Source organism: Urocitellus parryii, chromosome 13 (assembly GCF_045843805.1).
Source record: "Urocitellus parryii isolate mUroPar1 chromosome 13, mUroPar1.hap1, whole genome shotgun sequence".
Lineage (NCBI taxonomy): Eukaryota > Metazoa > Chordata > Mammalia > Rodentia > Sciuridae > Urocitellus > Urocitellus parryii.
The window spans coordinates 36,791,822-36,808,165 of record NC_135543.1 but is presented as its reverse complement, the minus strand read 5'-3'; the positions used below and the strand labels follow the sequence as shown (position 1 = coordinate 36,808,165).

The following is a 16,344-nucleotide window of genomic DNA, read 5'->3' as shown; positions in this document are numbered from 1 at the left end:
CTCCTTCCTTTATTTCTTTTTTTTGGCCATTTTCTTTGGTGGGTTTTCCATGGAGTCATGGACCAGTAAAAATTGAAGGAGGTAATAATTCATCTCATAGATGATCATCAGCAGTATAAACACTAATATCTAGTGTTCAGAATGTACCTTTTCAGTTGTGCCGATCTTCTTTTAAAAAAATAAATAAATAAAAGTTGGGATTCATTAACTAATTCTAGAAAAGTAAAAAGTATTTCTCTTCTTAAAAACCTCCTAAGACAAAGGACCCCCTCTTTTAGTTCAGGATAAAGTCTACAATGAATTTCCCAAAGGGTGGCTCCTCCCCCTTCTCTACCTCATTTTTTTCTTTACTCCCCACAGGGAAACTGGTGCTTTGGTTCCACTGGCCTCCCCACCATCCCAAAAATACCCCTCACACATCCCATACCTTGCTCATGGCTAGTCCAAAACCCAGGTAGTCTTCTCTCAATACTTGGTCTCTCCTGCCTGGATATCCTTTGTTTGGACCCAAGTGGAATAATTCCCACTGCCGCACCAGTCAGAATGAACCACCTGCTCTGTATCCCACAACACTTGGTATACATCCTTCCCTTTAAGAAACCATAGTATAGAAATCACCATCAGTACAATGACAGTGGGTAAACTTGTATTGGAGGAAAGGATGACAGACAGTGAATGTGCCACACTGCTTTGCTGTGCCTTCCCAGGCTGCTAGGTACCACCAGGCATGACCAGGCTACATTGTTAGCCAGACCTGGAGGCAGCCTTTACAGGACTTGGGGAGTGGGCTGCATAATGCCCTGCCTTATTGTCAGGGTGAGCTGATTCAGCAGTTAGTAGAAACCAAAATACTCCCTGGAAAAAAAAAATCAGAAAATTGATGGATCTTGTCAGACTTTTTAAAAATTGATACAATAGCAGGTTGAATGGACTCAGAGGATGGTGTGTGGAAATTAATTTTTCATTTATTCTCTAGGAAGAGAGCTATTTTAAAATTTGCCAAGTGTGATATATGTTTTCCTTCTTCAATAAATCAACTCTCTCCTCGGGAATTTTAGATCTATATATTGATCTGCATGGACCATTGTCCCCTAAGTCTTTGCACCATTAATCATGGAGTAATTTCCAGGGAAGCATGCTCACAGGGATTATTCACTCTAAGTCTTCTGAAGTTGGTAGCAAATAACCATGCTTCCTGACCCAGCTAGAGGCCACCATTCTACAGGGGTCATCACCTGTGAAAATGAAACTCAGTGACATCATCACTGAGATGCCCCAATGCCAGCAGGCCACTGCCCTTTCCTAATGGCCCTACAAGAATGGAACAGAAAGGAAGAACAGAGAAGGTGTTTTCCACACCAGTGCTAGGAAGGTACCATTCATCAAACTGGGCAGTGCTCTGATTAAGAGATGGGGCCAGGATCACCCAGGTAGCTAGCATCCTGCCCCCAGAAGTCTGCATAAGGCTGGACATGCCTCGGAGTTGAAAATTGCAGGAAAGACGCAGCTGAATCTTTTCACACAGAATCTTCCACCTAAATTCTTCACATAATCAGACTGCTTGAAATTGCTCCAATTAGGGATTCATTTGGGAGATGGTAGCTATTAGTCATTCACACATTGGTGTAATTTAGATTCAGTCAATTGTTTTTCCCTTAACACAGAACCACAGTCAATTATTTTTCTCTTAACACAGAAGCACTAATGGGAGTTTCAGGGAAAAGAATCAGGCAGATTCTTAGGGCTAGCTGGCTTTGAAGATCAGACACTAAGCAGGGAGGTATTGGGCCTCAGACACCTGGGAGCCCAGCACACTGACAGCAGGGGACAGGCTCACAGATGTCCACCTCAGTTACAAATGCTGCTAAAGAGAGGAGCCCCATGAGCATCCTGTGTCAGAGAACCTGGCATAACAGGTGTAAGCAGGGCTGGGGTCAATACAGCCCCAGTACAACTACTGAAATATTGAAATATGGTCCTCAGCCCATATCTGAAATTGTTGGGTCCCCAAATTCAAAAGTTTTGAGGTCTCTGAAGGGCAGTGCAATGCAAATATCGTATCCATAGCTTCACGTTCCAGTAGAGCCCAATTCATTAGGAAGCAATATCTTGTTGGTAAGAATTTTAGGGGTATCAAAATTACAGAGAAGAGACTGGGGGCCTGTACTTCTGTGCTGATCCATAAGCAAACCAAAGGCCTCCTGCTACACTGAGCACTCACACCACCCCATGATGAGGTCTCTCTCCAACAGCACACCCTCGTGGGGCTGTGCCTCCACCCTTCTTTAGCCTGCAGTTCACTAAATCTTTCTAGGCTGAGTGAACCACAGACAGAAGCATGTGATGATGACAACATTCACAATCCTGAGAAGCAGCTGAGGTGCTGTGGAAAAGCCCAGGTTTGTAGTCCAGGGGCTAAGGCTGGGGGTCCTTTTTATCTCAGCCAATCACTAGCTCAGAGACCTTGGGTAACACAGTTTTCCCCTTGGAACCTCAGTCTGTCAATCTGTAAAACAGAAATCATAATAACTTATCTGGTTGGTAGGAGGATTAAGTGAAGTATTGGGGGGGTGTTAAAGACAGACTGCAAATTGCTATTTAAATAAATTATCATTTCTACTACTATATTAGAAAATGGGACAAAACAATGTGTCTAAAAATGTTTTATGCACTGTAAATTACATACGAAAGTGAAATTTTAGGGCTGGGGATTCAGTCAGTTGGTAGAGTACTTGCCTTGCATGCCTAAGGCCCTGGGTTTGATCCCCAGCACCACAATAAAAAAAAAAAGAAGTGAAATTTTGTTATTATTGTGAACTTCCTACCAAGAATCTGGTTCCTAGAGTCGAGAGGCCAAGAAGAGACCACTTCTACAAGTACTCTGTCCCACTTCCCATCTCCAGTCCCGAAACCCTAGTGACTAATTCTTTGGTAAAGAGGACAGAGAGGAAAGACCCAGAGACCCCTCTAAGGGCCCTGGCTTGGAAAGGATGCACAGGAGAGGGGGTCCAGCTAGGGAGCACTCAGACCACCTAACCAACATCCGTCTCCTTTGAGGGACACTTCACCAACCATAGTCCCTCCTCTAGCCCAGAGCACTGTGAGCTCAGCCACCAGCTCTGCCACTCGGGCTCCACTTCCTAAGAGCAAATCTTTTCACTCTCTGAGCCTTGGAATCATAGCTGCATATTTAGAGGAATAATTCCTACTTCATAGGGTCATGGAGAGACATCAATGAGTATGTCTATAAAACCCTTTGAATATCATAAAGCATGACTCAAATATGGAGTTATTTATTACTGGCATGGGAAGCTGGGGACACAGCAGTAGCTCACAGGGTTTCAAGGCCATGGGGCTGAGCTGCAACGTTTGCTGGGGAAACCAGACCCCTCCTTGAGCAGGCTGAGGAAAACAGGCTGCAAAGCATCGCAAACCAGCAAAGTTCTCTCTCCCGGGCCTGGAAAGACCATTGCAAGGTACTGTTGAGAGTGAAGGAATGGATCCTCCGCCCTCTGGGCACCACATGAGTTCTTTTCTGTGCTCTGTTCTGGTTTGCTTCATTTTAAATTCTGGGGTTTTCTTCAATTTATAGATTTGACAATTGTGTGTGATGCTGAGCCCTGGAGAGCTAATGGCATGGCATTTTCAAGATTGATGTTGTGTGTTTTTAACTGCAAGCAGCTGAACCCAAAGCAAAGATCTAAATAGAATATTCCAGACCATTGCTCTCGCAGTGCATGTCTAGGAGTTTGGATGGCTTTATGATGAATCTGTGGGCCTCGATGTGGGAGCGTTCTCACGGTAGCTGGCCCAAATGGCAGGCTGGGATGGAACTGGTGTGGACCCCCAAGTCAGTCGTGTTTGCACTTGAGGGTCTCCTTGCATTTTCTTACCTGCATGCTTGATTGTCTTCCTTTGGCTACTAATTATTAAAACAGAGAGACTATTTCCAAGGGACCTCATTGTAGAGACAACATCTCAGAAAGCTTTCATGCCAAGTGCAAATGCAGAGAAAAGGGGCTTTTAGTTGTTTTCTTTTATCTTCACTTCTTTTAAAATCCTACTATTCTCACTCTGCTATAATACTGCTTTCTCAGAGGTGAAGGACATTTTCTGCAGGAAACAGTAACCAACAGTTAGAAACCACGATTTCTGCAACCCCCAATCACAATGAGATATTACTTCATTCCAGAAAGAATGGCAGATACCAAAAAGACAAAAGATAATAAGTGCTGGAGAGAATGTGAAGAAAAGAGAGCACTAGCACCCTGTGGATGGGAGTGTAAATTAGTACAGTCATTGTAGAAAGTAGTATGGAGATTCTTCACAAAATTATAGATAGAACTGTCATATGATAGGCAATCCCATGACTGAATATTTATCCAAAAGAAGTGAAGGGAGTATGTCAAAGAGACATCTTTACTCTCATGTTTATTGTAGCACTATTCCAAGAGATGGAAAGTATCAATTAATGAACAGATAAAGAAAATGTGGTACATGTACACAGTAAAATACTACTTAGCCATAAAAAAATGGAATCATGCCATTTGCAACAATGTGGATGGAACTGGAGATCACTATGTTAAGTGAAATAAACCAGACACAGAAAGACAAGTAACTGCATGATCTCACTCATGCGTCAATTATAAAAAGTTGGTTTTACAGAAGTAGGAAGTAAAATGGTGGTTAGCAGAGACTGAGGAGAGTAGGGTAAAGTCAGGGATGGGAAAAGGTTGATCAGTAGGTACCACATTACAACTTGATAAGAATAAGAAGATCCGATGTGCTATTGAACAGGAGGATGATGATAGCACCCTACTGTACCCTGTTTACTGTGTAGTTCAAAAAAACAGAATTTTGAAACAATGATAAAATGTTTGAGGAAACAGATATGTTTAACCTGATTCAAACATTACCCAATGTATACATACATCACAATCTCACATAGTTATTGCATTAATATCTACAATTTTTATATTTTCATGTACCACTTAAAGATAAATTTAATTAAACAAAGGGAAAAAAGAAAACAAGATTTCTTTTTTGTCTTCCCCATTCAAATCCCTGAGTCTCAAGAGTAATTTGACAAAATCAGCTTTTACTGTAAAATAAAGATTAAACAATTCATACTTCATTTGATTCCTAATTTGAGACTTAATATGCACAATACAGCAAGACATGATTTAAACTTTAAATTTGTCCCCGAAGATGATACCAGGGAAGACAGTTTGAACATTCAGGAAGCAAATATTCTGCATCCATTTCAAATAGTCTCCTACTTTGTATTTAAAACATTCTCCTCAGTATGTTTTTATTCTACATAGAACTTCCTTCAAGGAGGAAATACACACCTTGTAATTATTATCTGTTTAACAACAGCTTCATCATATGTACACACATCTCCTATATTATAGAACAGTGCTGTACTAATATTGTTAACTTTCAATATTTAACCCAAATTTCGGATTTATATGAAAATAGGATCCTAAATTATCCACACCTGCAACCCAGGTTTAAGATTACCTACTCAATGACCTAAGATTTCTTCCTGCTTTGGAATTTCACTGTGTTTAACATTGGACCAAGGCACTGAGATGGCATATGGCATTTTCTTGGGAAAACAAATTAATGACTCACCTTGTCTCCCCAGACCCAGGGGGCAGGCTCTCCGCGCTCCTCCCCCAGCCACACCATCAGCAGGCCGATCCCCATGCCCATCCGGTCCGTGTCCACCTGCTCCACCCCGACGCATGCGCCTCAGGACTCTCTCACAGGGGTCGGGGGAGATGTACAGGAGGCATTTGCACAAAGTAAGTGGTTTGCACAAAGTAAATGGTTTATTTTATTTTATTTTATTTTATTTCATTTCATTTTATTTTATTTTATTTTTTTGCTGTGGTTTCCTTTTAATGGGCAAATAGGTCACCAGGATCCATTGAGTGGTGGACAGTTACCCGCCATTGCCACATGTGGACACTCCAGGGTATCAGAGAACTCACTGTCATTTTATAGATTGTCTGTGGAGATGTCCTAAAGAGGGGGATCATTGCCTTGTGATATGGAACCGCAAAGTTAGGCCTCCAGCAGAGGAGGGCAAAGAGGGGTGGAGATGATAACCAGTATTCTGTACCTACAGGAGGGGCCCTCCAAGGCAAGTGACTTAAAACTTTCCTACAACCACTTTTTAAATTTATAGAGCAACAAAACAACAACAGAAAAGTTCCTCCTATACATCCTTTCAATTCATAGTTTGTCCCTTCTCAGCTTTTGTCTTGTACATAAATACATATATTTGTATGTGTGTAGGACACATGTTATTATTTTTTGTTTACACAAATCAGATCAAGCACTGTATTTTGGTCTACAATTTGCATCTTCTTGACATGAGTAATATATCATGAACCATCTTCCAGGTTCTCACCCAAAGATGGAAAGAGAAGAGAAACATAGTTGACTCCTGTTTTAAAGAGAAAGGAAGCATAAACAAAATCAAAGGACAAAAACAGACTCAAGGAAACTCATTCAAAAATAACTGTAGAAACACAAATCTTCAGGGCTGGGGTTGTGGCTCAGTGGTAGAGCGCTCACCTTGCACATGGGAGGCCCTGGGTTCGATCCTCAGCACCACATGGATAAATAAAATAAAGATATTGTGTTCAACTATAACTAAAAAATAAATATTTAAAACAAAAGAAACATAAATCTTCAATATCATCTTTTGCCTAACAATATTTTTTAAATGCTTTTGAGCATCAAAAATATGCAAAGGTAGCCAGAAGGTGAGGAAACAGTCATCCTCCATGTATAGGGGTAATACCTTAACATATTTTAATGGGAAAGAATGATAGACTTTATTCTGTTTTGAGGGGGGAAAAAAGAGAGTCCACAGTAAGGCTGTTTCTTCTGAGCACTGAATATGATTCAAGAGCTGCTTGTGTAATTCACACAAGAACTTTCTGTTTTTATAATTTTAGAAGGAAAAATATGCTTTTTCTAAATCCTCTTTTAGAGAAAATACAGAATTTTAAATCAATTTGTGCTTCCTATTATAATTAATGTCTTCACCTAGCTACTTTGATTTTCCTGATTTAAATGCATCGATTATTTTACTTATTTAATATTGCGTTCTGAGACGACAATGAAATGAGGCCTAAAAGCAACCCTTAGCTCATAAAATGTTCATTCTCCAGAAGGTCATTTGTAAGACAGTTATTTGGAACCCTGTATACTTTTTCCCAAAGATATTAGCCCTCTGTTCTCTCTCTACTTTGCCCCACACCCAAGCCAGCCTATGTAACTCTTTAGTATGCCTGAAATATGATAATAATCTTTTTCTACCATAGAGTGTGTTCCAACTTAGTCCAAGCTCCAGGTCAGGGTACCTGCCACGCATCTGTCTATCCTGGCAGTGGAAGCAGGAATCCTCACCCTTTTCTCACATTCTGGGAGCATTCAGAGCATGAGCTTCTCATTCCCCACAGGGACCTATCCTGGTAGGAAGAGCTCTGGAAGCCCTGAAGGAGCCTGAGCCTGTGCTATCGCAATCCATTGTGCTCAGCCACGAGGTTATGGCTAGAACAATAACAATAACTATGAAGGTCCAGGGTGTCCGCACAGACCAGAGTTTTTATCAGTGTGGATATTCCTAGGAAGGATGACCACACAAGCTGGACCATCCCAGTTTATGCCAGGTCACCCAGTCTTATCAGTGCTAATCTCTTTCACTTTCAAAAATTGTCCCAAATTAAAGGATACTTTATGTGAATCTCCATCATTAGTCATGCCTTCTTATATCGGGGCCACTAACCTAAGCACAGTGATTGTTTTTTTTTTTTTTTCTTTTAGGAAATGGACTAAAACACTTCTGAAAGGAAGTACTAGAAGTTTTCTTGCTATAGGTTATCAAAGGAAATGATAAACAAACAACATAAAGTTGAGGGCATGGGGAAAGCTCCTATTTTTTAAAATGAATATTTCTTCTTTGCTGAAGGTTCAAGAAGAAATTTAAGGAATGATTTGCTAGTGGCGGCAGATTCCATCACTAATACCATGTCCTCTCTCGTCAAAGAGCTGAATTCTGGTGAGTCCTTGGTGCCCCCTCATTTATCTACTCATTGCAAAAGATCTGTAAGTCCAAGGGGCCTCTTTCAGAGACCTGCTCATTGGCAAAGTTAAAAGGATATTTGAAAGGTCTATGTGATATTTTGGTGGTATATTCAGATTTTTTCATAATGTTTATATTTTGCTTATTAGAAGATTATTTATACATGCTCAATACAGAAAGTTTGAAAAATGAAAAAAAAGTATTAAAATTGACCTAGAATCCAAAGATAGCCACTGTTAATGTATCTAGTGATCCATAGTAACATGATGCGGAAGTTATATTTACAGCGTTAAGTGTTTTATATACCTTTTCTCACCCTGTTGATTTGAAATAGATCATCATTTGAATGAAGCTAAACTGAAATTTCCCTTTGCAATACCTTCTAAGAAAAATTTACTCAGAAAACAAATAACATAATATTGTAGGGATACTTTTCCCTCCTAATACTACAGAGTTTTTAAAATTTCAGCAGGATGAATATACACATAAATATCTTGGCAGTTACTAATATGTCTCCATCTATTCCATAAAGCAACCCAGTAAGGTATTTGTCGGGCAGGACTGTGGTCTTACAGTAGATTACAACTATAAGAAATAAAACTTCAGTATTAAGAAAAAAAATCCAGCACTTAAATTTTTTAAAGCCTCTCTAATAAGAATTAAAGTAACTGAAAACTGTGCTGCAATTTTAGATTAAGATTACCAAGAGCTGGGACTATAGCTCAGCGTTAGAGTGCTTGCCTAGAATGTGTGATGCACTGGGTTCAATCTTCAGCACCACATAAAAGTAAATAAACAAAATTGTAGTTGTGTCTATCTACAACTAAAAAAAAAAAATTTAAAAAGAAAAAGATTACCAAAATGACAAAATAACATCCCAATTAATAGCACATACTACTTGCCCTAACAAATGATAACTAACAGGTTCTTCAGGTGGAAGTCTCATGCACTATTACTTTATACTCTTACATAAGTGATTTTAATATTATAGGTTTATATTTACTGGGGTAATATTAAGCAAAAGTAACAATTCCAATGAAGACTTTCGTGGAGAGAAAAAAATAGGAGTTTTAAGAAGTGAAGTCGGATATTAAGACACAAAAATTCCTCCTAACATTTCTGAAATTTAAAAAAAAAATTGTTGCCAGGCACAGTGACGCACGCCAGTCAACCCAGTGACTCAGGAGGCTGAGGCAGGAGGATTGGAAGCTCAAAACCAGCCTCGGCAACTAATTGAGGCCCTAAGTAACTCAGAGAGACCCTGTCTCTAAATAAAATATTAAAAAGGGTTGGGGATGTGACTCAGTTCTCAGTGGTTAAGCACCCCTGGGTTCAATCCCAGTAAAAGAAAGAAAGGAAGGAAGGAAGCAAGCAAGGAAGGAAGGAAGGGAGGAATTGTTGTGTATGAAATTATTTTATAGTAATTTGTGTCAGTATCAATTCTCATTTTGAAAAAAAAATTGACAAATGTACTTTCACTGTCTGATGTTTTATACAGCACAGTTGATTTGCAGATCATAAACTATCTAATGAGTCGTTTTTTTTATTTCTTCAACTGCACCCACTAGAGGTGGGCAGTGAAACGGAAAGTAACGTGGATTCTGAATTTGCACGGACTCAGTTTGAGGATCTGGTTCCATCGCCAACCTCTGAAAAGGCTTTTCTAGCTCAAATCCACGCCCGAAAACCTGGGTACATTCACGGAGGCCCCACCACAAGCACCATGCGTAGCGACATGTGAGTATCCTTTTCGTGGATATATTTTTCTTAGTAGCAAACCAATCTGTAGGGAGCCTTAAGAAAGTAAAAACATGGTTGTTTAGTTCTTCACTTTGGAAAGGAATGAGGCCGTTTCCCTTTCTACCAGAAGAGACAGAAGGGTACTACATTTAAATCTGGCATTGAGATTGTTTCCCCTTACAATTGGAGGGATTATCAATAAACTGAGCCAATCAGTGCTTGTTGAGAACTTGGCTTGCCCAAGGCTCTGGGCACAGATGCTCCTCCATGAAGTCACATCCCAATAAAACCCTCATAAGTTGAAAATATTGTGAGTTGAAAATACATTTAAAACAACTAGCCTACCAAATATCCTACCTTAGCTACGGAGCACACTGTAGAAAATATCAATCATTGACTTTCCTCATCTGAATGACTGACGGGGAGCCGCAGCTCACAGCCACTGCCCAACATCACAGAACAATATCTCATTGCATATGGCTACCCTGGGAAAAGATCCAGATTCAAAATTGGATGGCTTCTACTGAGTGCTTATCACTTTTGCACCATGGTCAAGTTGTCCATCAAACACGTTATAATTCAGGAATAGTCTATCATATTAAAAAAAAAATACTGTAGCTACTTTTCCAGGACTCAGGCTAGTTCAGAAGATTAATCATCCTGCCTTCAGAATTTATTGTATCTGGACTTAGAGAACCTAGTGATGCTGGAGAAGTTTCTCTGTTCACAATGAATATAAATTGGATTAAAATAAATAAAGGCATAATGTCTCATTATAAAGAAATCCACTTTCCTGAACCTGTTGACTGTGTACAGATCTGACCCTCGGAAGACTTGTTTTGCAAAGGTTTTCACCTTTCTGGATCAGCTCAAAGTAGGCAGCAGAGGAAATGAAGCTGAGAAATTAAAATAACTCCAGACAGTTGCAAAGTTTAGCTTGGGAAGAGAAACGAATAAAATAAAGGAAGGGAATTTGGAAGTGAGGTGCTAGGAGCACAGTCTCCTGGAGTTATGAGAAATGTGAGGAATGGCACTAAAAAAAAAAAAATAACAGAAGGGTGACCGCTTAATGTGAAGAGTGAAAAATATTCCAGATCAGTCTACAAAAATAAATTGGGCTGGGCACAGTGGCACACGCCTGTAATCCCAGTGGCTCAGGAGGCTGAGGCAGGAGGATCGCCAGTTCAAAGCTGGCCTCAGCAATGGCAAGGTACTAAGCAACTCAGTGAGACCCTGTCTCTAAATCAAATACAAAATAGGGCTGGGGATGTGGCTCAGTGATCAAGTGCCCTGGAGTTCAATCCCTAGTTCCATCCCCTTCCCCATCAAAATAAATCGGCTGTGTTAAAGACCCAAAGAAAAACTAACCAGAGGCTCTTCTGATGTAGTAGTGAACAAAAGACCAGCAAGAATGGAGAGCTATAAAGAGACCTGGTGAAAGCCGGCTGTGAAGGATCAGAGTAGAAGAACAGTTAGGATATGATTGAAAGTGGCAGGCTGCAGCCACTTCTAATTTTAGTTTGCTTTCATGTTCTTTCTTTCCTCTATAATTTAGAATTGTTTGTTTCTTTTTCAAACTGGGGGGTTAATTGTCATCTGTTTTGTCAAGTAAATACATATCTACTTGATTTTTTTATTGTTAAGCATGTACATGGTAGCTATCTAAAATGTCCCTTGCCCCAATTCTAAAAGCCAAGACCATTAGTGCCACTCCAATCTACTATCCCTGGTATGCTGGGGAGCAGGACCAGCTACCAACCAGTGATTTGGAATCCTGGAAGGGTAAGTTCACATGCACCTCACAGAGCCTTTTAGGCTGGCCCCAAACCTCCAAAAATAACAAGAACATGTCATACAGATATAAATAAATGTGAAAAATGGCATTTAATCTCCAGACTAGAAATGTCTCCTTGACCACTCTTTTCACTTTAGAGGATATTTTAATATCTGTACTGTGTTACACACTGAGAATATTCTAGTCACATGACTTAGTAGTGAACTTATGTTCAGCCCCATGAAGTGTTTTTACATATCCTGGGATGAACAGAGGGAGATGATGTCTCATCTCAATGAGTGAAGTCATTCTTTTCTATTTATTTGATAGTGGAATTAGACAATTTAAATGAATCTTCAGGTTTGGAACTAGTGTAAATTTTTAAGATCAAAAGCATGTGCCCTAAATTGACTCTCATGAGTATGCCCACACATGTGTCAGTGTGTGTGTGTGTGTGTGTGTGTGTGTGTGTGTGTGTGTGTGTCTGGGTGTATGTGTGTAACACAGAGGGTTAAATTATGAATAAATGTCTTTAAGAATTATTTCACTAGAGGGCTCACTCTCCTTATAGAAACTGCTCTTAGATTCTATGTGAAAAGCCCCCATAATGGGAAAACTTAATAACCCTTCAAAAAACAAGTTTGTCCTTTTTCTGTAGAGTATAGGACATATAAAGGGCCAAACTATTCCTGTAAACCCTGCAAACACACTGATCACCAATGATCACCAGATTGCAGTGGAAAAAGTGTGTATGAAATGCCTTGACTGTGTATTCCTCCAAACCTCCAATTTTTTTTAAGTTTCCCTTTAGGGAAAAGAGACATAGAAGTGGCTCAAGGGACAGATAGCTAACGCCACAAATTCCACTCATACTTGTCTTTAAGATGTGCTCCAAAATGCCAACTGTGGTTTATTCACAGAGTTACAGAAGATGGGGATCCCTACGTGCGGCCTGAGGACGAGAACTACGAGAACGACTCTGTCCGGCAGTTGGAGAATGAGCTGAAGATGGAGGAATACCTGAAACAGAAGCTGCAGGACGAAGCCTACCAGGTACGGGGACCCCTGGCCCCACTCACCCCCACCTCCTCAGCCCACGGTAAGGGATCTTTCCCAATCCTCACAAAATTGGTGCTTCCTCCTTCCTTCCGCCCTCTTGTTCCAGAATATTCTCACATTACTTCTTAGTCCATGTATTCCAGACAGTAAAAATTTTAAAAGCTTCTCATAGCTAGCCATTACTCACTGTGCATTCTCGTGAATTCGGGTCTGGAAAGTGAAAAGAAGCCTTGTGACATTAGCAGAAACACGGTGACTTAACAATCTAAACTCCTCCAGGATCATTAAGGTGCTTTTTCTCCCCCCCCCCCCCCATAAATTAAAAGAAGAGGAGGAATACAAAGAACAGTGCACGCATAAATATACCTCCTCCCTTGAATTGTTTGTCCTCAGCCTCCCTGACTGCCCACTTCATGGCAAATGTAAGCGGGAAGGTGACCAAACTTAGTGAGGAACGTTGGGGGAACTGCAGGCCCAAGTTCAGTGAGGTGTGAATAGACACATCTTCAGATAGAAAGTATATTAGCCCATCTGAGAATTCATAGAACATAGCACAGGCAATTGGGAATAACTGTAATTAGTCACTCCTGCTAAAAGAGGTGCATTTTACCCAAGGGACGTTGTCCTGTCTTGTTTGTCTTTCTGTGAGCATCCTTTTTCTTTACCTGCAGGTGTGTTGTTGAATTCTGGGAGCTCAGGGATGCTTGTCTGGTGGAGACCTGCTGGTCCCCAACCCCAGTGGGTTACTGTTTTCCTGTCAGATTTCTTTCCAATGGCCACACAACCTTTCTCCATATTCTTAGATCAGCAGTGGCCCTTTTGTACTCCATTAGTGAAGGACAGAGAAATAGAGGGAATAAATTGTTTCTCACTTCTCGTATATTTATAGATTAAGCCTTGAAATATTTTCCCAAGAAGAGTGTAGCAAAAGAGAAATTGGAGGCCTGCCAACTTCACCCCAACAATATAAAAAAAAAGGTTTGCCTCTTTGGAAGTTTCCATTCAACTTTTTAGTTAAGCAAGCACATTTTAGAAGCAACCAAAAATGTTGATCTTTCATGAAAAAATCAAAGTCAAACAAAGAAAAAAAGAAAAGAAAAACAGAGATAGCATCTGTGGAACCATGCTTCTATGCTACAGAAACAGTACTCTTCTGAAAACCATGGAGGGCGCTCTTTCTTTGCAACTTGTATGGTTTTCCACAGAAGGAAATTATCCCAGAATGAAGCTGGCCGGGCGTCTCTGGGAACTCTGAGGGATGGCATCCCTACCCGTGCCTCCTGTGACTCTGCACATAGAGGGAAAGAGATGTGGCTACATAATCAACATTCTAGTTCATGCTGTTAGGGGGTCCTTATTAGGCCTCCCTCTTTAAATTCCTATCAGTTTCTGGATTTCGGTGACAACAGTAACTGAAATTCTAGAAGTTATTAAAAAAAAAAGAGGCAGCCTTTCACCATTCTATATCAAATAGTAAATTTTTATTCATTTTAATGAATTAGGAATTTAATCTTAGATGAGTAAAGTGAAGGGAAATTATATTAATGACGTACAATCCCATTGGAGTTCTTACCACCTCTGTGTCTGGTGAGTCTTAAGCTCTCTCTCCTTGCCTTTCCATGCCCGATGACTTCAAGGGGAAGGGCAGAGAAGGGGCTGGGAGAACATAACAAGCCCATGTGTCCCCCTCAAGATGAACGCCCTGGAGAACGCTGGAGTGGTTTTCCTGGAGGGCTCTGTGAGCAGCCGGTTATTGAATGGATTGGAACACTACTTTCTTTCATTGCACTCTCTTTCTGTCTTTGTGCATGGCTTCCAGCCAAATAATTCACCAGCTTGACTGCGTCACCAACTTGACATGTCACCTTTCTTGTTTGTGTCCTTTGTCACCCACAGGTCAGCTTGCAAGGTTGAATGCAATATCCTTTTATCACTCTCCTCTCAAGTAAGTACCTTCTTGTTTGGGAGGAAACATGGCCACTCCACTGAATTCTGAGAGCTTGTAACCTGAATTCACAATCACTCTCTCCAAAGTGTTTCTTTCTGTGTAATAAAATAATATCCTCCTTCCCTGCTAATGTCGGCAGATTCTCTCAAGTCTATGGAGCATTTCATTATAATCCAGTGGAAATCTCCCAGACATCCTTGGGAGTTGACTTTTTCCTCTGTGAATTAGGGAAGTCTACCAGAAACTTCCTTAACACCAGAGATACCCCGGAAGTCCTCTGCAGCCAGGATGCTTAGCTAGCCACTTCACCAATCCATCATGACATCAGAATTGCCCCCTCTGTAGCACCTAGGAAGGAACCAACCTTGTTCAGCATTTATAGATGAATCAGCTCCTTAATCACGCTACATTCAGGGCCCAAACGACCAAATGTGTGTACCTTAACAAAAAAGAAAAAATCAAATATTTTAAAAATGAAAAAAATCAAGTTGACACAGTGGCACTCACCTGTAATCCCAGCAGCATGGGAGGCTGATGCCAGAGGATCACAATTTCAAGGCCAGTCTCAGCAACTTAGGGAGATCCTGTCTCAAAATAAAATATAAAAAGGACTGGGGATGTTGCTCAGTGGTTAAGCACCTCTGAGTTCAAGCCCCGGTACCACAAAAAAAAAAAAAAAAGAATCAAAATGGAGAAGGGATTCTATAGTCTTATATTTTGGGGATAACTGATTCAAATCCATGATGTAATTGAGTAGGATATAAATTAATTTAAAATATCATTTATTCCGTATGAGATCCCATCCCAAGGATCTGCCTGAATACATGTAAAATCTCTCATAATGTAAAGAGCACTTGACTGGCAAGATCACTTGAGGGTGATTTATGAATCTTAGGCTATTGAAGCCATCAGACCCAATTTCAAATATTGATTTACGGGGTTTTGACCCCTCCCTGAGGATAAAGTGCCCCCCCAGGACCTTTGACACCTGGGGGTCTGAGGGGTCCTGGCAAAAATATATACATATATATTGGTTTTACCAAATTGTAGCAGAATAAATCTGGACAAATTATTAAAGCTATTTTAGCCTTCAGTTTCCTCTGCACAAACATGTCAGGAGCCTACCTCATAAAAGAATTGTACTTCCTGAGATGTGTTTTTAAAGAGCTTGACACAGTAGCAGACACCATACAATTTATTAAGAACATGCACATACATGCTTGCCGTGATGCTCCATGCTTTATGTATAGTGGTTATGCGAGCACTTGGGAACCGCTGGGACCACAGGGACTAGAGTGAGCTGGCTCTCCCTGTTTTTATAAACAAGATCAGGCCTCAGCTACATACAATGATTTGAGAGATCTTGGGCCACACTGTCCCATAAGTCTAGATGGTTTCTCTGGATCCAGCTGATGGTCATTTAGATGTCCCCCACTAGAGTTCAGAGTTCATGTACTTCCCATATTAATCTTACCACCCATGCCCAAGGACTTGTGTCTGCTTAGTTATACAGTCCTTTCCAATCGTGGAATCCCTTCAGTCTGTACAGTACAGTGGAGAGTAAACTCGACCCACTCTGGTTGCTAGTTTAAAAAGGGATATACTTCTCTTTAAATGGCATCTCAATTAGTAAAGAATATGTGTTAGTTTGAGCACTGCTGACATCCTGTCTTGATCCTCAGGTTAAGATTAAACAAGTAAAAATCATGGCACAATGTC

The 16,344-nt window shown here is 40.5% G+C and overlaps 1 protein-coding gene and 1 non-coding gene across 7 annotated transcripts in view; both read left to right on the top strand.

Moving 5' to 3' along the window:
- Positions 1–16,344, top strand: part of Dtna (dystrobrevin alpha) — a 346,528-nt gene that overhangs the window by 326,009 nt on the left and 4,175 nt on the right. For all 6 annotated transcript variants that reach the window (XM_026400020.2, XM_026400025.2, XM_026400023.2 and 3 more), the window contains 5 exons: positions 5,651–5,810; positions 7,991–8,080; positions 9,673–9,841; positions 12,539–12,671; positions 14,574–14,622. In XM_026400020.2, coding sequence (XP_026255805.1) covers positions 5,651–5,810; positions 7,991–8,080; positions 9,673–9,841; positions 12,539–12,671; positions 14,574–14,591 — 570 coding nt within the window. In that variant the 3' untranslated portion in view covers positions 14,592–14,622. The remainder of the gene's footprint in view (positions 1–5,650; positions 5,811–7,990; positions 8,081–9,672; positions 9,842–12,538; positions 12,672–14,573; positions 14,623–16,344) is intronic.
- Positions 15,541–15,632, top strand: LOC113190652 (small nucleolar RNA SNORD88). The gene has a single exon (XR_003301807.2). It is a non-coding gene; the product is annotated as a small nucleolar RNA SNORD88 (small nucleolar RNA).